This window comes from Talpa europaea (assembly GCF_964194135.1).
Source record: "Talpa europaea genome assembly, chromosome: 14".
NCBI lineage: Eukaryota > Metazoa > Chordata > Mammalia > Eulipotyphla > Talpidae > Talpa > Talpa europaea.
The window spans coordinates 88,121,429-88,144,520 of NC_140082.1; the positions used below are offsets into that span (position 1 = coordinate 88,121,429).

Genomic DNA, 23,092 nt, shown 5'->3' on the forward strand with positions numbered 1-23,092 from the left:
GCCTGCTCCTGGCCTTCCTGGCCTGTTCCAGCTCCGCCATCCTCTCAGTCGCTCAGCAGACTCGTACTCCACACTTGCTTTGTGGTCCCTCACAGTACCGGCTTGGATTTGTTTTCTGGGTGAGGTCTTCCTACCGGGGTGAAGCTGGATCTTCCCTGTGAAGTTTCCATTAGAACGTCTCGAGCTGGTCTGTTTTCCAGTCTGGAATTTGGACGTGGTCTGCTAGACTGCCAGCTGGACCGCTCGCAGCTCAGCATAGTTGCTGTGACAGCCCTTTCTCTTCTTGGCCAGCCCCCCGATTTTCCCCTAAACCATGGAATGGAGTTTTTATTTTTCCAAGTGGGGGAAAGGGAACAAGTCGAAGGATCACACCCACCGGTTCCACTCAGTACGTACTCTCTGAGATGTGGAACAACAGTCTCCTGGAATAGCTGTGACTCCAGTTTTTTGAAGGCAGGGTTACTCCCATCAACCTGACACTCAGCGGTACTTTGCACTCGATGACGCAGACCAAGGTCAGGTTTGCCTCTAGTGAGAACATTTTCAGATTAATCTCTGGGCCCTGCCTCACTTTCTGTGTCATCTCTGCGTACTTCTGTGTTGAAATTGTCACTGTTGATAAGGTCCTTTCTACTGCAGAGATTGTAAGCGCTCTCTTGTATGTGTGCACACACTCACACTAACAACATCTCTTTTTGTGGGGCTGTTCCCCAGTCCCTAGTCACATTCCTAGTTGGTAGGAAGGTCATGTCACTGATCAGTGATTCAGGAACTCTGCCAAGGCAGCACCCCCCGACCTCCCTCTGAGAGTCCCAGCTAGTCCCGGTGGTTTTATCCGTTAGATGAGACCCTTTTCTCATAAGTGCACGCAAACACATGCACAGTTACTGTCCAGCATAGAGTCTAAGAATGAAGACATTGGGGTTACCTAGTCTAGCCGCCACTTCCTGTGGGCCCCAGCTACAGCGAATTTCTGTGGCTTCACTTGCCAGCTTTTGTCCTGCTTGTTGGCCTTGCATCTTTTGTTTGCGAGGATTTTAGTGTAAATCCTCCTAGGACCACGCACGCTCTTGTGCAGTTGACTGGCACACACAGGCTCACGCTGTCCTCTTTTGGATATGGGTACACCGTCTATTTATAGAGGCTAAAATATCGCTAGTTTTTGTGTTGCCATCCCTTTGCCAAGCCCTCTTGAATTTGGTCCCAACCAAAACCGCCAGGTAGAGTTCTGAATCATTAGGTAGCTAGGCTTTCTACTTGCCAATTAGTGTCGCCTGCAGATTTGATAAGCAGGTCTATGTGTCTATCCAAATCACACATAAAAAAGTACGAGGTAGGATGGAGACGCGCTTATTATCTTCAGAACTTCCTGAAGCAGGCTGGTATCTACCCACTGACTGACTGTCTTTGGGGTTCTTGGTTTCACCATGTACATTCTTTTTAAATCTGTTGCTCCCAGGTCACATGTCCATTTATTTACAAAGTGAACAGGGGAGATTGGACACTGTCTGAATTTTACTGCACTCTTAGAATTCCTTCCTTGCCCGGTGTCACATTCCTGTCAGGGCCCCTCCTCTGTCTGCAGAGGCCCAGTTCTGGGTGATTGAAATAGAAACAGACTCTAGATGGTACGTTTTTCTACTTCAGCACCTCAGTCCCCAAATGTTGTGTCCATTTGAGGTAGGAGAAGGGGAATAATTATACTTGTATTATCCAGTGAATCCATAAATTTAATATGTTGATGTGTTTATTAGGTGTGCGCCCCCCCACCTTCCCCAGTAGTTTGATAAAAGTAACATATCTATAAAGAATTTGCCTCCCAACCTGGAAGTCGGCCACAGGGCTATCACATAGTTTCTGATTAGCAAAAGAAAAAACTACCAGGAGGAAAGTAATATTTTTTTAAAAAGATTTATTTATCTATGCATACAAGAGCTGGGGCACAGGCCAGAGATGCAGGGGGTGAGAGGATTCACCAGAGACAGAGCAGGGAACAGAACAGGCAGACTGACTGAAATACACTGCTGAGGGGAGCAGCGGGGTGACGGGAGAGGTCTGCTGTGCCATGTGGGCACCTCCCTGGCCGGCCGGGGATTGAACTCAGTGCTGCAGAGGCTGTGGACAGCGTCATAGTGCGGTGCTTAACCCCTTGTGCCACCAGGGAGGCCCAGGAAAGTAATATTTAAATAAATAGCAGTGGAATGATGGTTCTAAATCACCATTTTATCTTCTTTTTTTTTTGTGATGTTCACCGTAAGTACGTACTTACGGTGATAAAAAGTATGTACTTACGGTGAACATCACAAATTCCTGGGTGGCGTGTGGTAGCCGAACCCACTGGAGTTCCCAGCTGAGAGCCACTTGTGACTATGGCTCTCAGCTGCTTGATCTGGGGGCTAAAGGCTGTTTGCTGGGATGGGAGGAAACTGAATTTTGTTAATGACTGGTTGAATAAATGTTCTTTTTCAGAGTGCGAGAACTTTCTGGATGTTGGTCTGGGCAGAGAGTGTGCCTCAAAGCAAGGTGTACTGAAAAGAGAATCCGGGAGTGATTCTGATCTCTTCCACTCAGCCAGTGAAGACGTGGACAGCATCCTGTTCTCCAAGGTACCCTCTGTCTCAGCAGGCGGCTCCCGCTAGCCTTGTTGGCCTCTGGCTCCAGCGTGGTGTCAGACAAACGCAAGTGTTCCCTCTCGAAGCAGGAAGCTCCCGGTCACCACTGATTTAGAAACGGCGTTGCCCACTTTATTTTCTGTAGAATCATATAGGTTTTGAAATTGACATGGAGACATAAAGAGATTCAGCTTCCTTTAGTGTGAATTAAGTCAGAGGACAGTGAATACTTTCCAGTGGGCTGGGAAGGACCACCGCTTCGGACGTCATGGGTATCAACGCGCTATGGCGTCACTTCTGATGAATGTGTGCGGGCTGGGAGTTCGCCGCTGAGCTTGGTGATGTCACCCCTTCTCCTCTGGCCTGCTTGCTTGTAACTTTCTAGATCTTCGCTGGAGAGCCCAGGCTTTCTCCCTAGAGAAAAGCCAGGTCCACCCTCATGATTCATCTCGTGTTCTCATGTAATTTGAGGCTCTCTGAAGGATTTAGGGGATGGGGACGTTTTGCTTTCTTCTGCTTATGCTTGTATCTGGTTGCAGCAAGTTTTGGTTTGTCTCCTAAGGAAAATAGAGGGTTCGCCCACAGCAGGATCAGCAAATGATGCTCAATTATAAGACCACAGTGGTTTTCTTAATTGCAGGGGGCGAAGGGGCAGAAGCACTGTGGCAGCTGTGAAGACAGCTTTATGGAGAGGGTAGGTGATGACTCTGGAGAAAGCAAGAGCCTGGTGGTAGCGGCTGCCTCAGGCCCCCCGAGGTGGTGCGGTGATGCTGAGCTGAAAGCTGTGAGAGGGGAACGGAGCCCTGACCTGGTCTGGAATGTGTTCAGGCCTCTGTGAATGTCCCTTTGGTGCTTCCCTTTCGTTTTTTCCCAGCAGTTCTTGACCAACCCCAAGCCTGGTCCACCTTGTTCCTTTCCCTTGTGCTCTTTATGGTCCAGAGGTCTTTGGAAAGATTTAGGGAGCTTCAGGACTCCTACCATAGTGATTCATGGTGATTTGACTCAAGGGACTTGTAAAGTAAAAAGTCCGCATGCTGGAGGATCCCTTCTTCTCTGAAGTTACTTAGGAAAAGGGAAGCCAGAGGGATTTTTTTTTTTTCAAATAACAGAACTTGGGTAATTTCCACTGTGATCGGGAGTTCTCAGGGCAAGGACTTATAAAGTGCCCCAGGCCCCGGGGGTAATCCCATTCTGTGGGGTCATGTCTCTGAAAATACACTACTTTTTTTTTTTTTTTTTAAAGATTTATTTATTTATTTATTTATACAAGCACTGGGCACAGTCAGAAGTGCGGGAGGGTGAGAGAATCCATTAGAGCCAGAGAGGGGAACAGAACAGGCAGACTGACGAAGTAAATTGCTGAGGAGAGCAGCGGGCACGGCAGGAGAGGTCTGTCACACCACATGGGACCCTTGCCAGCAGCTGGGAATCACACCAGTGCTGCAGAGGCTGCGGGCAGCTTCACAGCCCAGCGCTCAACCACTGCGCCACCAAGGGAGGCCCAAAATACACTACTTTCTTAAGAGATAAATAGATTAGATAATATCTCTGTGATCCACCTTTAAAATCGAGTCATTGCTGATCACTGAAACTGGGTCATGAATACGTGGGATTTGATAAACATTTATGTATGTCTGAAAATTTTCATAGTAAAGAATTTTTTAAAAATTGAATAGGTCTTGGGCCTCCCCCATGGCGCACTGGTTGAGCGCTGGACTGCGAGGCTGCCCGCAGCCTCTGCAGTGCTGGTTCAATCCCCAGCCACCAGGGGGAGGGTCCCACATGGCACGCAGACTCTCCTGCCGCCCGCTGCTCCCCTCAGCAGTGTACTTCATCAGTCTGCCTGTTCTGCTCCCTGCTCTGGCTCTGGTGAATTCTCTCACCCTCCCGTGCTTCTGACTGTACCCAGTGCTTGTATAAATAAATGGATAAATCTTTAAAAAAAAAAAATTGAAAGGTCTTGATTAAGAAATGCACACTCTGCGTGGGACGTGACTTCTGGTCACCAAGTTAAGTGGCTGGTTTTCCTAGCTAAGGAATTAAGAATTTCCTTTATTCTATCTTCTTGATCACTGCCAAAAGCATTCAGGAGTTTGTTGATAAGTTGGCTGGTGCTAGATTTAATCATTTTTTCAGAATGACTAGATAGATAGGTTTTTAAAGCTGAAGCAAATGAACTTCGCCCCATGTGTCCTAGCAGAGTGCTTAGGGAAACCTAGAAATGTGGGTGTGCCCTGGCCTCTTCACACCTAAGGATGATCAGTGGTCTGGGCAAGACCCGGGGGCTCTTTCTCTTGGTGATGTTTCCACTCTCCACAAGTCGTGTGTGACCAAAGCAAAGGTCAGCAAGAAGCGTTTTCTCCAACACTAATAGCCCAAGGGTGCAGCTACGGAAGGAAGAGGCGAAGCAGGCTGCGGTCGCAAGTGCTCACCGAGCAGCAGGCAGGGGTGGATGCTTAGATGGTGATCTCATCTCGCCTCCCCGCAGCCCAGCGAGGTGGGTGGTTGTGTCCTCATTACGCTTCCCAGGAAACAGACTCAAATTGGTAAAGAAGTTTACTCAAAATTACTCAGCTGTTCAGAAACAGAAGTGAGATTTCTACCTAAGCCTGACTCTAAATCTGTTCATTTTCTAGTTTTCTGCGCTCAAGTTCCAAACCCTGGCTTTAAAAGCCAATGATTAACGTGGCAGCAGCAAGGCCACCGGCTGCTCCCTTGTCTTCCTCGCAGCCATCTGCACGGCGTGTGCCGCTCAACATCAGACATTCAGAGTTTCTTCCCAGGCTCTGGCCCTCCTCTGCTCCCCTCTCTAAGAAATAATCTGTAGGCAGAGTGTTGCAACATCGTCTTCTGTGAACTGGGAGCTGAGAGATTAGGTCACTTCCTGCAGCCACTTCTGTGGCGCTGGCCTTAGAGAAAGCCCTTGAGCAGCCTGCCCCGCTTCTCACGCACTCTCAGCAGAACCGTGGGCCTCCCTTCAGCATGCCTCCTGGGTGAGTGTTACAGGCGTCGTGTTTGTTCTTTCTGATTTTTACTGGCTCCTAACTTCTTTCTTTTCCTTAGACCCATAGCATAAAATTTACATTTTGTTTTCAAAGTGAGAAGAAATCCTGGGATTATTTTTTGGCATGGGCTGAGACTGAAAGTGTGATCAGCAAATGCACATAATCAGGCCCCTCTGTAGCCCCAAGGACAATGGTTAAGAGTTGTTGCTGCTTTTCTCCAAGAGCGAGAGATCTGCAGCTGATTTAAGCAACCAGAGAATCTCCCCTAAGAGGTGCAACCTTCAGGGAACACCCTTTCACATGTGGTGGCTTGCTCTCCGGTCCCCTGGCCACAAGGCAAAAATAGTCCATTTTATTTTTGAACTTTTTAGGCATAAAAGTAGATATATTTAGACTCCAAAAAAAATCTGCATACCTACAAGTATTAAAATTACTAAAATTTCAGAACTGAATTATTGATAGTTTGTCATCAGATACTTGGGATTCTTAAATAAAATGCTGCACCAGGCAGGGTCTCCCTGGTGGCGCAGCAGGTTGAGCGCAGCGCTGTGAAGCTGTCCGCAGCCTCTGCAGCGCGGTTTGATCCCGGCTGGCCAGGGAGATTCCCACATGGTGAGGCAGACCTCTCCAGTCTTGCCTGCTGCTCCCCTCAGCAGTGTTTTTGGTCAGTCTGCCTCTTCTGCTCCCCGCTCTGTCTCTGGTGAATCCTCTCACCTCTCACCACCCCCGCCCGGCACCCCTGGCCTGTACTGCAGCTATTGTATAAATAAAAAATAAATCTTAAAAAAAAATGCCCCAGGCAATTGGCATATACATTAGGGGTTTAAGATGTGAGTTGTTATTCCCCGAGGCACACAGCAGGCTGTCTTGTGTATAATATGGTAGATAATAATTTATAAATATTAGTGAATAAATGAATGAAAACTAAAGGACTGAAAAAAGCCAATATTTACTGATACGATGGCTCTTTTGGTGAGGGGGTGTGTGTGTTTGCAAAATTTGCGTACACTGATGTGCACAGACTCAAGGATTCTAATCAGTGAGTCTTTGCCAGCTTTATTGAGTTGTAATTAACAAAAACATACAGATTTCAAGTATGCAATGTGATGTGAACTGACTCTGTCGGGCTAACTATCGTGATCACCCCCAGAGTTGCCCAAGAGAGTGAGATCTGCTCTCATAGCTAATGTCAGGTATTTAGTACTTGGTTATTAACTGTATTCTCCACGCTCTACACTAAGTCTCTAGGACGTCATCTCGTACCTGAAAATGTGTGCCCTTAGGCTGCCGTTCCCCATCCCCGACCCCTGCGGCCCTGGCCTCCACCCTCCACTCTGTTACTGTGAGTTCTCCCAGCTTTAGAGTCCACCCGAGGTGAGATCACGCAGTGTTTTGCTTTCTGTGTCTGACTCACCTCACCTGGGACGTGTCTGCCGTGGTCATCCACCTTCTCATAATTGGCAGAATTTCATGGTTTTTAAAGGCTGGGTGATAATTTTCTTTGTCCATTTCTCTGTTGGTGGGCACTCAGGATGTTTACATATCTTGAAAATGTGAATAATGCTGATGTTGACATGGGCGAGCAGATAGATACCTCCTCAAGATGGTGATTTTATATTCTCTGGCTGTGTACCCGGAAGCAGGATTGCAGAATCACGTATGGGACTTCCTGCTCTAAATTTTTCAAGGAACCTCTTTACTGTTTCCACAATCGCTGAACCTCAGTGACTTTTGATAGATACAGCCACTTACCTTTGTGACCCAAATTCTGGCAAGACATGATCACCGCTTCGGAAAGTTTCCTCCTGTCCCTTCCTAATCTCCTCTCCTAACTTCCTAAAGGCAAAACTCTTCATTTTTTTCCCCACCACACATTGGTTTTCTTTGTATAATTAGAGTATAAATATTAGTTCTCTTTGGTAAATACCCGGGAGGGGATTGCTAGGTCATCTGGCAGGTATAGATTTAGTTTTATAAGAAAGTGTCAGATCTTTCCCCAAAGTGGTTCTCCCCTGCAATATATGAGAATTTTTTTTTTTAAGATTTATTTATGCATACAAGAACTGGGGTTGTGGCCAGAAGTGCAGGGGGCTGAGAGGACTCACCAGAGATGGAGTGGGGAGCAGAACAGGTGGATCTACTGAAATCCACTGCTGAGGGGAGCAGCAGGTGAGACAGGAGAGGTCTGCTGCGCCGTGTGGGTCGCTTCCTGGCCAGGGATCGAACTCGTGCTGCTGTGGCTGCTGACAGCTTGATAATGCTGTGTCTTTAACCCCTGTACCACCAGGGAGGCCCTCTAGGAGAATTCTTATTGCTCCATATCCTTCTCAGCTTGTGTGATTGTTCAGTTTTGGTATAGTTGCAGCTTCCCCGTGTGCATGTAGTGAGCCTTACATGGCTGTGATTCACCTTCCTGACAAGCGATGACCGTGTGGAGCATGTCCTCACTGGCGGTCTGAAGCTCTTCATGGGAGCTGCTGTTCACATCTTATGCCCGTCAAAAAACAAACTGGATTGTTTGTCTTTTTTGTTGAGAAGCAGGACCTCTGTACAGCTCCTGGATGCCAGTCCTTTGTTACATTTATGCTTTGCAAATACATTTTCTCCCACTCTGTGGCTGGCCTGTAGTATTCATAATGGCGTCTTGATGAGCGAAATTTTGACGGCGTCCAGCTTACGCACGTGTTGTGGACGTTGCTCTCCTGTTGTTGATTAGCCACTGGTGGTGATAATTTCTTTTTTTGAAGGTTTGGTAATTTTAGCTTTTCCCTCTCACACTCCTCTCCATCTCAACTTAATTTTAAGCATTTTTGGAAGCATTCTGTAGTTCCTAGCAAGAGATTGAAAGTTTGCTCTACCTAATATCCCCTGAAGAGATTGAAGTTGGGGATCCTTACCCCAAAGCACTTGAATTAGAATCTTGAGTTTGTGCTGTAACCTCTTTCTGCCTCCATTTTCTTGCGTGGAAAATGGGGGTGAGAGTGCCTGCTAAATCAAGGAGTGGTGAGGATTAAAAGAAATAACACATCTCAGTCACCCCTCATGGGATGTCCAGGAAATAATTGTTAATCAAAATTAGGACTTGTCCTATTGCAGATCATGTACTTCTAGTCTGCTACCTCCAGCAAGAGGATAGAAAGAGCACAGACCTAGATCGTAGCCCCACTGTGGGCCTTTGAAGCCAGCTAATGATTATGTTGAAAAAAAGAAAATTCTGTTGGAAGCCTGCTGCGACTTGCCTCTTCCAACCCGGCATGCTTTCTCTCCCCCGCAGCCCGAAGAAGAGCAGCTGGTCTGCGACACCACTGGGTCCAGTTCTTCCACCGATGACACGGCCTCCCTGGATCGCCACTCGTCCCATGGCAGTGATGTCTCCCTCCCCCAGACCTCAAGTGTGAACAGATCCAGGCTTCAGCAAAGCCTCGATGGCTTCTACAGCCAGGGGGTGGGAACTGAGGGTCGCGAGAGCGAGAGCGAACCTGCTGGCTCAGGAGACATGGAGGAGGAGATGGACAGCATCACTGAGGTGCCCGCAAACTGCTCCGTCCTGAGGAGCTCCATGCGCTCTCTGTCCCCTTTCCGGAGGCACAGCTGGGGTCCCGGGAAGAATGCAGCCAGCGACGCAGAGATGAACCAGCGCAGGTAAGAGGGCGGCTCTGTGTTCAGTCTCTCGGTATCTGCTCCCTTGGGGTTCTTGTTGGCAAGAGATTGTAGGAGACACTGGTATAGAAGAATGCCAGCTCTGGCGTCAGGGAGACGTGTGGTCAGTTGCCTGTTCTCTAGCCTCCCTGTAGAATATCTTGGGCAAATTACTTGGCCCCTCTGAGCTTTTAATTTTCTCAACTGTGAAATAGGTGCCTTTCAAAATACCTGTAATAATTAATATTACAAGGGAAATATGTCTCTCACATGGTGGCTGTTTAATAATGGTTAACATTTTTTCAGACCACGTTTGTCCATGAAATTAGCAGATTAGAAAAATACTGGTGTTATCGCGTGTCAATTTTGAGTTAAGAAAAACACAAAATCTTAAATTTTTCCAGGGGTTTCATAGGAATTGCCATTTGTTCCTAATCCAAAAAGTTTTGATAAAGTCCAGCTTACCGGTATTTTATCTTCAAGCGAACATAAGAACCAATAAATACCTTTAAATTTTGGCCTTTTACCATTTTTCAGCCAGTTTGAGGGTACTTTCAGAAGTGCAGCCAGCTTCAGACCTTGGGTTTGGAAGCGGGTCTAAGACGAGAAGTTGGATTTGGCTTCTGGCTATTGGCTGCCTTGTGAGCCTACTAGGTGGCTCTAGTGCTAGAGACGAACGCCTGGCGGCCCTGCCTGACAGCCCTACCTGACAGCCCTGCCATGCTCGGCGCGCATAAGTAGGAGCCCGGAGGTGACAGTTGTCCCATAACATTTGACATGAACCACCCACCTCCTAGATGAAATAAGAAGCAGTTTCTAAAACCCTTCCTTCCCAGCTTCAGTTGTGCTGTACTTTTTTTTTAAAAAAGCATTCACACCAATAGAAAAAATCAGCATCAGGGGAATGACCCGACAGCCAGGGTGTTATTACCGCAAGAGGAGCTTCCTGACAGGACGTACCTGTGGTCAGCAGCGACAGCCTCCTTAGGCAGGGGCTGCTTGTATGCAAGCCTGTTTTTCTTGAACCTCTCCTGGGCCCCTTCGCGCTGGCTGACTTCAGAGCAAGAGGCGACTTCATGGGTCACGTAGCTCCGATGAGGAACTTGAAGCTCAAATGAAATGATTTGCCCGTGATTACACGGTGGCCGAACTAAGACCCCCAACCTTATCCCTGAAGTTACTTGTATTTCCAATCACATGGGCTCTCCCCTTTGAGTTCAGTGTTCAGCCCGGCCGAGCGCCCGCTCGCCCGTGCCTCTCGAGGTAACGGGATGAGTCAGGTATCACTTTACTTTGACTAATTCTCACAGTGTTATCAGCGTAGCCTGTACTTTAAAGTCTGAAGAAAACCCTTTGGAAGTTTTGAACATTTCTCACCTGGATCCTTTTACCTGTATAACCAGCTGAGCCTCATCCCTCGTCCTCTTAGAGCCAGGAAGGAAGCACAGACGCTCCCCGCAGAAGCTGTCAGTCCATTTTTAGTTGATTCTTACTCGGTCCCCTCACTTACTCGGTGCCCTCACTTCATGTGCTGTTTCTCTGTGGCAGTCACACCTCTTCCCATTGCGATGTCTCCGTTTCATGCATTTGTGTCCCATTTGTTTCACCTTGACACTGACCTCTTCCACCATTCATTTTCAGTTCAATGCGCGTTCTGGGGGATGTTGTCAGGAGGCCTCCCATTCATAGGAGAAGGTACAGAGTTCACTAACTTGATGGACTAACCGTGTTGCCCCTGAGCATATACTAACATCACCCCATTTGCTTCACCTGTGGCTAAACAGTCTGCTCTTAAATATTGTCAAGTCTCTTTCAAGCAAATGAAGTGTCGGTACTTACTCATTGCCGGTGTCCATTCTGTATGAAATGGTTTCTTCAATTTGAAGTGTTTCCTATTCTTACACCTTAAAAAAAAATTGTCTTCCCTAAATATTTTTTCCATCTAGCACTTTTTGGTGTTCTGATCATGTTGATAACGGTGACTCACCCAATTTTTTCTAGGAGAATGGAGAGAATTGTCTGTGTGGTACCTATTAAATGGGCCCTGGAGAGCACTTTTCTCTCCAGAAGTACAGAGCAGAGCCAGAAGTATGAGTGCTGGAACTCGGGCCTTCAAGTATTTTCAGTGTGTTCCCTAATAGTGGGAGGAAGGATCTTACCCCCAGAGCCCTGGCACTTCTGCCCCACTGCTGGTGGAGCCTTTCCTGAAAGCAGCCGGGAGGCATCAGCTCATGGCTCTGAAGTCTCCTCCTCTCAGCCTTTGACTTCCTTCTTATTTCTCGTCAGAAAAAGTTTCTAAACTGTTTTTTAAGCTAAAATTTGCTTTAAATTTTTCCAGTACTGAGCTGGTTTTTTTTTTTTTGTTTTTTTTTTTTGTTGTTGTTGTTGTTGTTGAACATCAGTAGTGCCCTTTTCTTCCATTATTTGGGGAAAATTTAGAAATTCAAAATGCTGTTAGATGGCTATCAGCAACTTCTCTCACGAGGAGGAGACATTTCTCAAGAGGGATTCATAATGTAGCTGAAGCCTTTTGCTGGGAATCAGGTCATAGTGACTTCCCCACTGTATGTTTTCAAGTGGATGCTTCCTCTGACTCCAGATTTTAGGTACAAAACAGATACAAAAACTGTTGTCATGACCCTGGATAATCATGACCCGGCTAAGGTTCTCTGTCAGGAAACCAGGTGTTAAATGCCTTTTTCAGCAGGCGTGTTTAGAATCTTTAGAGATGTATTTGTTAGACTCTCCATTTAGCTCTTCAAGATTAACCTGTTCGGGTTAATCAGGATGCCAGAAGATGACCATGGTTGGGCGCGGTCCGCACTGTTAGTGGGTGGATGCCCGGCATGACAGCTGCCGTTAGTGCTACCCCCGGTCATGTTTCTTTTTTATTTTTATTTTTTTTTAAAGATTTATTTATTTATACAAGCACTGGGTACAGTCAGAAGCATGGGAGAGTGAGAGAATTCACCAGAGCCAGAGCAGGGAACAGAACAGGCAGACTGACGAAGTACACTGCTGAGGGGAGCAGCGGGCGGCAGGAGAGGTCTGCGCGCCATGTGGGACCCTCGCCAGCAGCCTGGGATCGAACTGGTGCTGCAGAGGCTGCGGGCAGCTTCGCAGCCCAACGCTCAACCACTGCGCCACCAGGGGAGGCCCCCCGGTCACGTTTCTGTAGGAAGAACGTGATATGTAGTTCCACATTTTGTATAATTAAAACATTCCAACCAGTATTAGCAACAGCCAGGGAGAGGGGCATTTGTTGTTGGGTTTTTTTTTGTTTGTTTTTTTCTTTTCCCATTCATTTAGAATTTCTTAAATCTTAAAGTAGTCTACCATTAAATATTATTCCCCCACACACACCTCACTAAATGGGATCTGGAGGAAATTTGGGTGCTCTCAGATAGAGCTTTGATATGTATATGAAGAGGGGCTTTCTAGTACAAGGAAAAGCAGTTTTTCCAATACTGTAGAACCTGCAACGCCTTCTTGGAAAAGCTGTTCTGTCCCTCCCCTGTCTCCCTTTGGATCCCCTTATTTCCATTTTAAATTTCACCCCAGTCACCACATCATCATTTTCTGAGAATGAAGAGATGTTGGACATTATTTCTAGAGATGGTCATCGGGCCGTGTATGTTCAGCTACTAACTGACCACATTGTTTTTCATTAGACATTGGATATATAGGTGTCATAGATCCTTTTCTTAACAGTTTGGAGATTTAAAATTAAGCTGACAATTTCAGAGCATGACCTCCTGACATTCTTTTGAAGGTTTGCCTTTCGAAGGGCTGTAGGGGCAGCTCATGTATTTAGTCACATTTTTCTTGTCTCCTTTCCTCTGTCACATCCACCGCTCAGCAACAAGGAAAGTTATTAGATTATCATTTTGGGGTCTGCGGCTCTTCCCAGCACAAGGCCCCAGAGGTTGCTGAGCAGTTTACTGTCCAGAGTCTCTGGTTTTAACTCCCCTCTGAAAGCAAAGGCAGGTCCCTCCCAACCGTAGCGCCCAAAAGTAGCCCTGAGTTTATCAATAATAGCTTTGTTTAGCAATCATCCTGACCTATTGATGCAGTTCCTTTTATAGAATACCTTATATTTTAAATGGGTTATCTCTTACCTGGTTATAGTGACTAAGTATTCGCACCCAGATCTTCTGTCCCTGCTGCTTAAGAATAAATATCAGTGCTGATGTAATCAAGGAAGTAAATGATAAAATGGATTTGTAAACAAAAAGATATCTTATGGGGGAAAATGGACACAAAGTTAAAATCAAGAGGAAACATCTCTAACTCAATCTAACTCAGTACTATAGAATTCTTTCTTTCTTTTTTTTTTTTTTTTTTTGAAGACAATAAACCCAATCATTAAAATACAGGGGAGTGTGGCCATTGTTAAAGGCTTTGTCTCTGGCCCGAGGGTCTGGAGAGAGGAGGGTTCTAGGATGAATGTGGCTGCTGATTGGGTGTCTTCCTAGGCCTGTGCCCCCGTCTGGCGCACGGGGTCCTTACTGGAAAGCCGTGGAAAAAGCCACGACTGATGAGCCCACCCCATGCAGCTGACCTCTGCTCCTCAATGAAGGGGCCGACCGCGCTGCGGGGCTGTGGGAGTGGGGTGAGTGCAGAGAGGTGGGCCCAGTAGTGTTGCTTGAGACACCTCTGAGAGTGCCGGGGGTGGGGGGGGGGTCTCTGTCCAGAATTGGCTGGAAGTCTCGAGTTTCAGGTGGGAGTTGATATCCCATAAAGAGCTCATGTAGTCGTGTGCGGCAGCTTGCTAAATGGACGTCAGTAGGGCATCCTTTGCAGTTTCCATGGTTTTGTTCAAGCCTTTGTCTAAGTTGGCAATCAGTTTTGCAATTTTTTGATGATCAAATCTGTCTCTGACTGTGCCCTTTCTTTTAACCCTGGTAACCCTATCCTGTTTCCTCTTTTCTCCCTCCATTTCTGTTTCTGCTTTGATGTCATCCCAGTATGAGCTGGTGTACCTCTGGTGTGCAATACTCTGCTGCCCTGAGTGCTGACTTTAATTACAGAAGGTATGGTATTGTCACCCGTCCTGCCACCAGGGGGGACCTTCAACTTGGCCTTTGGGCTTTTGGCTTGGAGCTGGCTTCACTGTGGCTGGGGTGCTCACAGCAGCCTGCTTTGTCTGTGAGCAGTGTTCAGTTGCCGCTGCCATGGGCTTCGCTGGTCCAGTAGAAGGAGTCTAGCCCGCGGTGCCAGACGGTGTGGTGTGCCCGTGCATCCCGCTGGTCTCAAGCGGCCGTGGGTTTGTGTTGTCTGCATGCACTTGCCTCCATGGCTTGGCAGGCACTTCTCTTGTTTTGGTCCTGCCTAATTCCCAGATTCTAGCAGTTCCCATGTCCTGAGGAGAACAATGATGGAAATAAGAGGCACTTATTTCTATTATGCTTCCAAATCCACCAGTCTCTTTAGATTCCAAATTCACAGACCTCATCGTCATCATATAGTCTTTTCCCAAGCAACCAGAGTTAATTATTAAAACATTTTCAGGATTAAGTTTTGTGGTGGCACAGATCTGGCTTTCTCAGGCTTTACAAATAATTCACAATAGAAAACTAAATTTCTTCTTCACTTAGTCTATCTTCTTATTCCTGCTATTGAAAATGAATTCTACGGAGACATTTACTTGCAGTGAGTCTGGATTTCTATTGTCATATTGAAATATGACATATTGTTTAATTTACTGACTAGGGAAAATAGAGACATATGGATTGAGTTCATAAAACACTAACAAATAAAAAAAAAAAAAGCCAATACCAGCCCTCTGGGCCAGCGTACACGAATTCTCTGTAGTTGTTAACTATGGTTGAACAGAGATAACTAACTGAATAGCTTCAGTATAGCTTTAAAGACAGTCCCAGCTGCTCGTAACTGAGGACATGTCAGCTACAACTGTATTTTGAGATCTTGCTTGTTTTAAAACAGTTTCTGGTACAGTTGTCACAGATGTGAATGAATTATTCTGGCTCCTGGCCCCAAGGAAGAGAGATGGCTGACCTCTCCTCTAGCCTCCACTTACAGAAAATGTTTCTCACTCTGCTAAACGCAAAATCTTTATTCTGGGGATCCCATTTTAGATACCAGGTCCTAAGTTTGCAGTTTTGCTTTGTTTTTTTCCTTTTAATCTCTTTGTCAAGGGAAAAAAAAATAAAATTCTAGACTTAGTAGCTTTTTGGCTTTCATGGTTAAGGTGTCATATGTGGCTGTCTGCAACTAACAATCCTCAGGAAACCTGTCCGGCTGCTGGTGTCTCGTCAGGTGAGCACAGGTGACAGTGCTCACAAGTAACATGTGGGGTGTCTTGTGTGGGGTCGGGGGCATACCTGTGAACTTTCAAAGGTCAACTCAGCTGTTGAATGTGAAGTTATAAAGGTCCACCTAGTGGCCACAGGGCAGACCTCTGTGTTTGCCTTTGAAAATTACCCGTGCTCATGTTTTCTCTATGCCATTTAATTCTTTGGCATGAACAAAGTTAGATTCTGGCAAAGATTAATCAATTATACCACGTATAAATAAAGATCAGTACGATAAATAGTCTGTCCATATGTTATACAAAAAAAAATTCTGAGAAAATGGCCTGAGATGGTTTCATACTTGAGTGAAAGAGTGAGTTAGGTGAGAAGATGTACATGCAGTGTTCTCTCAGCGCCCCAGGACCTGTGGGGGGGTGTAGGTCAGGGGCACCCCCTTGTGGGCAGTTTTGCTAGGAAACACCAAAGTAATAAATGAGCAAGGGAGATAGAACTGCAGGGTTTTGTGTCTTTCCTTCCTGGTCCTCACAATGAATTAACCCTTGTGCTCTTATTTGTTCAGTTTCAGTCTAGAAGGCTTGGCAGGAGGACCTGGTGTCGGGAACAAACCATCCTCATCCCTAGAAATAAACTCTGCAAATGTCAAGGAACTCAGGCACCCTTTCAGTGGGGAGGACCGGGTTGGCTCTTTGGTGTCCCTCTCAGAAGAGGACCTGGAATCAGACCAGAGAGAACCTAGGAGGATGTTTGATCCGCAGGTAAGATTGAAATAGGTGTGCGTTGCTCATTTGGGAAAAACATCATTTCTGTCAATGCATCCTCATATTGGAAAACCAAAAAACGGCAAGACTCACGTTTATATAAGACTAGCTCAAAGCCAATTTGTAGCACTTGTTACTAATTAAAGAATACCAGTAACCTGCACAGATTTAAATATTCTATCAAAGTATTAAATTAGGAAAGTATCCATGATGGGGAGTTTTTCCTTCTTGTCTGAGAACTTCTTTTACTGCTACAATAGTAAAATGAATTTTGAAGTGGGGTTACATACCATTATTAAATTTCCCAATTCTTAAAACTGTATCCCAAGATTATCTTTGCCGGAAAAATAATTCTTTGTCTTACGGTGTCTAGGGAATGGCTCGTCTCTTTGCTTGTCATCTCTCCTGAATTCTGGAGTGCAAGCCTCACTCCCCCCTGTGATCTTAGCATCTCCATTATCCTCTCTTAAAACTTCTACTTTAAGGTCATGGACTTTCTTCTCACCCAAATCAAGTGACTGTTATCTTAATTCCCCTCTTTTCAAGCCCTTCATTATCACTGACACTTTTGACAGTCCCTCCAGGAATTTTGAGTTGAGAATGTGAATAGTGCAGGTTTTTTGTAGTGTCCTACCTTTTATCTGTGTCCTTTTTTATCTCCTCTTGGACCAGAGAGACTTTGGATTAATTTCCGAGAGGATTGCGGTATTCACATCCGAGTGAAACATTGCTAAACAAACGAAAATATCAAACAACCAACCTGTCCTTTGTCTACGTGAGTGAAGTTTTGGGTAGACATTTAAATTTTGATGACATCCTACTATATGGCAATGATATGACCAAATATAAACTTGGCGCTAGAGGATTACATTAGGAATAAATGTGTCACTTATGCTCGTGTACAGGCCTAAGAGAGTGGAGGCTCGATGAAAATCAGATTGGAGGCCCAAAGGAATTTTGCCATCTTTTATCCCTCACACATGTCTTCTTGGCCTGATGTTTATTTAAAAAGGAAAAATAGTAAGATATGGAGAATATATTGATGAAGTCAATGAATTTGATTTGTTTAGCCTAATGGCGACAGAAAAAAGGAAGAACTAGAAACCAGTCTTTGGTGACAGAGAATCTCTGACAAATAGAAAGTTAACTTGCACTTCATGTGCAAAATCATTTCCAAGAGAAGATAAGATGCCAGAAATTAGGGGTTTGTGAACAGGAGGATCATAGACTTTGGGCCAGTGTGTGCCTTCAGGTTCCAGTTCAGCCTCTGAGAACTCCAGGCCCATTTAAGTGACCTGTTGAAGGCCTCACACTGGTTGTTAGCTGAGCAGCGTTAAAGTCGCAATCCCTGGCTATTGGTCTCACTGATTCTTTCCATGTCTTGAAGCAGATGAGTTTTCATGAAGAAACGAGAACATTTTAATTGGCTTAATATTGCTTATGTGATACTTTTCTGAAACTGACATTTCCAGGTATTTGATAGATGACCCTGGCTTCTAGCAAGTGATGGTAATTAATTACACTGATGTCTTTCTGCGGTGGCCTTCCTGGTTTAGTCTTTCTAGCTAACGTTGTCACCATCTTAGTCCCTTCCTGTACTTACCCCTGCTGCCACTCTGGTCGCCCCCAGCTTTGTGTGGCACCGCACAGTGGGTGTTTGAGCTGCTTATATCTCTGATCTGGATGAGTCGCCTACAGCCTGCTTCCTGTTGAAGTTCCCTGCCTTTCACCAAGGTCATTCTTTGGACCTCACGGTTGTATTTGAAACATAGCAACTATTTGCTTCGACTCCATGGTTACGCGGGGAGCAAGCTCTAAATAATCAGAAGTCTTTGGCACAATTGAGTTGAGTTCATGCTAGGAACAGATGTTCATTGCTTCCTTTAAACATAGGCAAGTCAGAAAGAGGCAGATCTCAGCCTACTGTGAGGGGAAGAGAATGATGATAACTGAAGTGAGTTAGCAGCTGGAGTGGGTTCTCTCACAACAAAGGGAAGGGGACCCTCACACCAGAAATGCTCGCAAGGCTGGTGACTGCTCTTTGGGGGTGTTACTGCAGGAATGTCTGCAGTTGGCTGGATTACATGACCCTGAAGCTGCTGTGGGTTTACTGGGGGTGTTGAATTATCAAGTCTCAGCCACCCTCATGTTTCTGTAGAAGCAGTCTAATCTTAGAAGAGGAACTGAAAGAAATTCAGGCCTCTCTCCAGACGCACTGCTGCTTTGCCTGGAACCTTTAAACACTTTTTACTTGCATCTCTGTTCCCAACTTTTTAAAATCAGAATATTACTGGTGTCCCACTCTATCTCTATGAGGGATATTCACATTTTCAAAAAATGAGATGTAGTTTGGTATTTCTAGTGAAATTGCTTTTATCTGCTTGTGCATTCAGTAGCTATATGTTAAGTGCATATTAGTCTGAAACATAATTAGGATAAAGGATACAAAACCACTGTAAAAGATGGTTGCGATAATTAATCCCCATTTTACGGAGAAGAAAACTGCCCCTCAAGTAAGCTAAGAAATTTCTTTGCAGTTGACCAGCTCTGAAGTGTGGGCAGACTTGAGTCCTCGTCTGACTGCAGAGTCTGGATTCTGCCTCGGGTCAGAAGATGAAGTTTTGTACCAGCTAAGAATATGAGAACATGCACTTAGAATGTGTTTCACTTTTTTTTTTTTTTTTACTTCACAGACGCGTCACAGATCTAAACAGTCATTTAATTACTGTACGTCCGCCATCTCTTCTCCATTGACAAAATCCATCTCATTAATGACAATCAGCCATCCCGGCTTGGACCGTGAGTATCCTGCCTTTTTTTCAATTAAATGTTACACTTTAAACACTTTTATCGTTTTTCGCACTGTATCATTGACTACCAAAATCTGTCTGCTGCTGCTTCTGAAAGAGTGGCTGAGCACTTTGGGACCTTCCTCCTTCCCAGCCTCCTAAGACTTCCTTGATCCATTAAATTCATTTTATGCCAGGGACTAAACATTTTTTAAAACTTTATTTTTAAATAATTTCAGTCTTTAAAAATAATCACAAAAATAGTGCAAGGAACTGTATATTCCTCACCTCGGAGTTCTCAGATGTTGTCATAGACTTGTTGGTATCTCTCCATCACTCAAAGTCTTTTCTGAAATACTTGAGACTAAATTAGATATAATGCTCATATGTCCCAAGGACACACTCTCACATTACCACAGTAAAGTCACCCAGACTGGATCCAAGATGAATTTCCTGAGCTCTTCTTCCTGAGAACTTCCTGTCAGGATCATAAAAGACTAAGAAAGACTGAGATATGTAGTCAGCTAAGCAAGTGCCAGAAGGATCACGTTGGAAAATGCTAATGGAACTTTGTGCAGATTCGGGATCCACCGGCTGAGTCACACGGGGCGTCGACTTGAATTGACTCCAGATGTTTGCCACAGAAGGGTTGCATGTTCTTTGAGAAACCTCACTTTTTGGTTTTATTTTTTTAATACTGTTTTGTTTGTTTGTTTGTTTTTTAATGTGTAGTTGCAGTGTGAAATCTTAGTAAAGATTTAAGTTCCTATCAAAGGGGGTTTTTATGTTACATTCTTTGCTGCGCTGGGTGCTCAGGAGACAGAAGCAGAAGGAGTGAGCAGGCTCTCCTGGTGTTTCTCCAGTGTCCCCTGGTGAAACTCAGTTGGGGACCGAAGTAGGTGCCCTGCCTTAGAGTCTCACTGGAGGCCTAATTCATGTCCGCAGTGCAGTGATTCTGTTAGCTGTGGCCTGTGTTCACGTGGTCACACTTCACATACAAGTCTGACCCATTGACTGACGCTGCCTGGTAACGACTTACTCTCAGTTATGACAGTAACTTCACAGAACCTTAAGAAAAGTAGCTTTTCCTAGTTTTGTTTGATTTGGGTTTGGATTAGTTTTGCTGACATGGAATAAAATTATTACAATGGACTAGTTCACTGATGGGACTGGAGTGCGAGAACGCAAGAGCCCGAAAGGACAGGAAGGCTCCTAAATGAGCCATTGCAGCTCTGTGCACCGACCTTTCGCGACCAGCCAGGCTTGTGCTTGGCAAGGGTCCCGCTCCCCTGTTAACAGTGCCCGGCATTGGCAGAAGGCGTCCCACAGCAAGGACTTTTTCCTCTATGTCGTCACTTACTCTCTTGCCTCTTCTGTGAAACCCTTCACAGTGATTCCTCTAAAAACCAAGGTGGTTTTTGGCCTTGTTTTCATTTGCCAGCCCAACATGATAAAGAAGGCAGTGGACTCCCAGAAAACCCGGTCCCGGAGGTCAGCACCATGGCACATGGAGAATCCCTTGTCTTCTGGGAAATGTTGGGCTCAGTCACCGAGGGGAGCTGAAGTCAGTAGCAGGCTGCTGTGGAGAGCAGCGCTTTAGGTCACAGTTTGCGCCTTCCCTCAGCGCAGGGTCGCTGCAGTGCACGTTTCATGCGGGATTGCATGAGGAGGTCATTCATGAGGTCATACATAACTCCGTGAGTGGGCCCACGGCTTCCCTGAGTGAGCGTGCTCTGTGAGTGGAGGACTGACCAACTCCAGTGACACGCTTCCCCTTAGTGCCTCCCCATTACATTAGTGCCTGGGAAAATTAATTTTCCCAGCTGCATTTTTTTATTGTGCTCTAGAAACATGATAAGTCTTTTTGCAGATGTTAAGATTCTGACCGTTGAACAAAAGACAAAAACGTGTTCAGGGTGCTGTGCCTTTTCAAGTGTTGGACAGTTCTCGAGGCACCTCAGACTCAAATCTCCAACTCCCGCTCACTTAGCTGCCCTGCGTGCTTTATCTTTGCTCACTCTTTCTAGCTGAAATTATTACAATTAGAATCTACACAGTCATTTTTAAGCCTACAGTGTTTGGCACGCCAGATATTTTAAGCCATGTTTTGAAGTCAACCCACTTAGTGGCTGCGTGACGTGGGTCAGATACTGAAACTCTGGCTCAGTTACCTGAACTGCTAAACAGGCTGGTAAGAGGGTACAGATGATATGTAAATTTTAAAGTCCTTGGCGTACTTCCTGGCATTTAATGAGCATTTGTTACCGCATGGAGCGAGTGAGTTCACAGGGGCAGGGCCCATTTTCTCTGACCACCGTTCAGTCAGCACTAGAGAAGCCAGAATACCGTTCCTCGTCTTCAGCGACTGTGTCTTATGAGCACACTTGTCTAGGAACAAAGTGCTTTCTAGAATCAGCCTTTTCACACAACTCTAGCTTCTGCCTGTGCTCCATCTCCTCCCTTCAAATAAATAAGCTGCTTCAGGCACAGCCTTCCCCAGCTGGTAGCATTTGAGCGTTTCGGAAAACGAATGTCCGCTGAGCTGTTGTCTGGAACGTCTTGTTGAGTCACTTACTAGATTAGAAAAACAGACAGACCCACAACATTATTTCTAAGCTGGATTCGTCTCAAAAATCCATTGATGCAAAGGAAAAGAGCGAGTAAAGGTGGTGACTAAAATATATCCGTGTGGCTACTGGGGTGGAGAGTAGACAGGCAGCAGCTTATCTGAGGACCACGGTGGGCCCGAAAGCCGTCTGAGCTGCTGTGTCAGGCTTGTGTCTTGGTAGGGGAGTGTGATGGGTGCATCTTGCCAGCTCATTTTTTTCGGGAGTCAGAACAGCGCAGATGCTGCCCGGGGCAAGTAGGGAAAGAACCACTCGGAGATTCTGCTCCAGGGACTGTGTTTGCTGCATTTCGCCTTCTTGCATCAGAGAGGGCTGAATGGAGACTCTCTGCTTGCCAGGAGACGTAGATGGTTTCCTGATGGAACTTAAGAGTAAAGTTAGTTTTTGAAATACAGAGTAATGTAGTCCTTACAGACCATCCCCTTCCAAGACGATATTTTTAACTTTTCACCGCACCCAGAGGATGGTTACAAGCAGCAGAGAAACCGCTCGATGGCTGGTTGTCTGCCCGGGAGAATGCTGCGTGCGGTGGCGCTGTTGTTGAAAGAAAAGCTGTGCCTGGCAGGGTTTGACCCTCTCCAGCTTCTCCACTAGTCTTCATCTCCCCCATCACACCACTTGGTGTGGTTCGCTGTCACGAAGCCCCTGTTCACAAATGGCTCTTGTCCTGGGCCTGGTTCTCAAACTCATGGTGTGTGAACTGGCCAGGTTTCTTACACATTCTTTGACAGGAGCTCACGTTTGCACTCGCAGAGCTTGCATTAGGCTGGAGTGCTGAGGGGGTCTGCAGAGCTCGACTGTGGCATTTACATGTACGAAGTGTGCCACGTCTGAAAAGGTTAAAGGGCCATGTCCCCAGAGGTCAGGCAGCCTCTGGCGAGTCGGGCCGCCATGGTGGTGAGGCTGCGTGGCCTCCACCTTCCGTGCTTAGTCTGTCTCTTTCTAACTGCGGACAAAGGAATGAGACTGTACTGGAATACGTGTCAGAACAAAAAGTGAGGTAGGCTAATAGACTTTTTACACTGGTCTTTCGTTTAAATTGCAAGGCCAGGGTGTATGCATGTCCACTGGGTGTGGAGAAACACTTTGAGTACACGTAAAACAATCTCTAGCAGAACTTCTTCCCTATGTGTTGAGGCTGTGCTTTAGATTGTCACAGAAACAACTTTTTCTTTTAGACCCATGATCTTGGGATAGAAGGGGAATGCTCTTACATTTTGGGTGGTAATAGAGGTCATTTCATTTCCCAAGTTTGCTCCACCTGGGGAACTACTTGAGCTTACACGTTAAGATGGCACCTTGCTTTTGTACTGTCACTGCCCACAGAGCCAGTGTTCCCTGTATCTGTACCAGCAACATCTTCGAGTCTTTAGCAAATTATAGTTTT

General features: G+C 45.8%; 1 protein-coding gene across 1 annotated transcript in view; it reads left to right on the plus strand.

Annotated features, from left to right (window-relative positions):
• AKAP13 (A-kinase anchoring protein 13) overlaps nt 1–23,092 on the plus strand; it is a gene marked incomplete at its 5' end in the record, with an annotated part of 84,800 nt that overhangs the window by 18,054 nt on the left and 43,654 nt on the right. The window contains 4 exons of the mRNA XM_084253151.1: nt 2,470–2,606; nt 8,892–9,259; nt 16,091–16,286; nt 18,983–19,088. Of these exons, the coding sequence (XP_084109277.1) occupies nt 2,470–2,606; nt 8,892–9,259; nt 16,091–16,286; nt 18,983–19,088 (807 nt within the window). The remainder of the gene's footprint in view (nt 1–2,469; nt 2,607–8,891; nt 9,260–16,090; nt 16,287–18,982; nt 19,089–23,092) is intronic.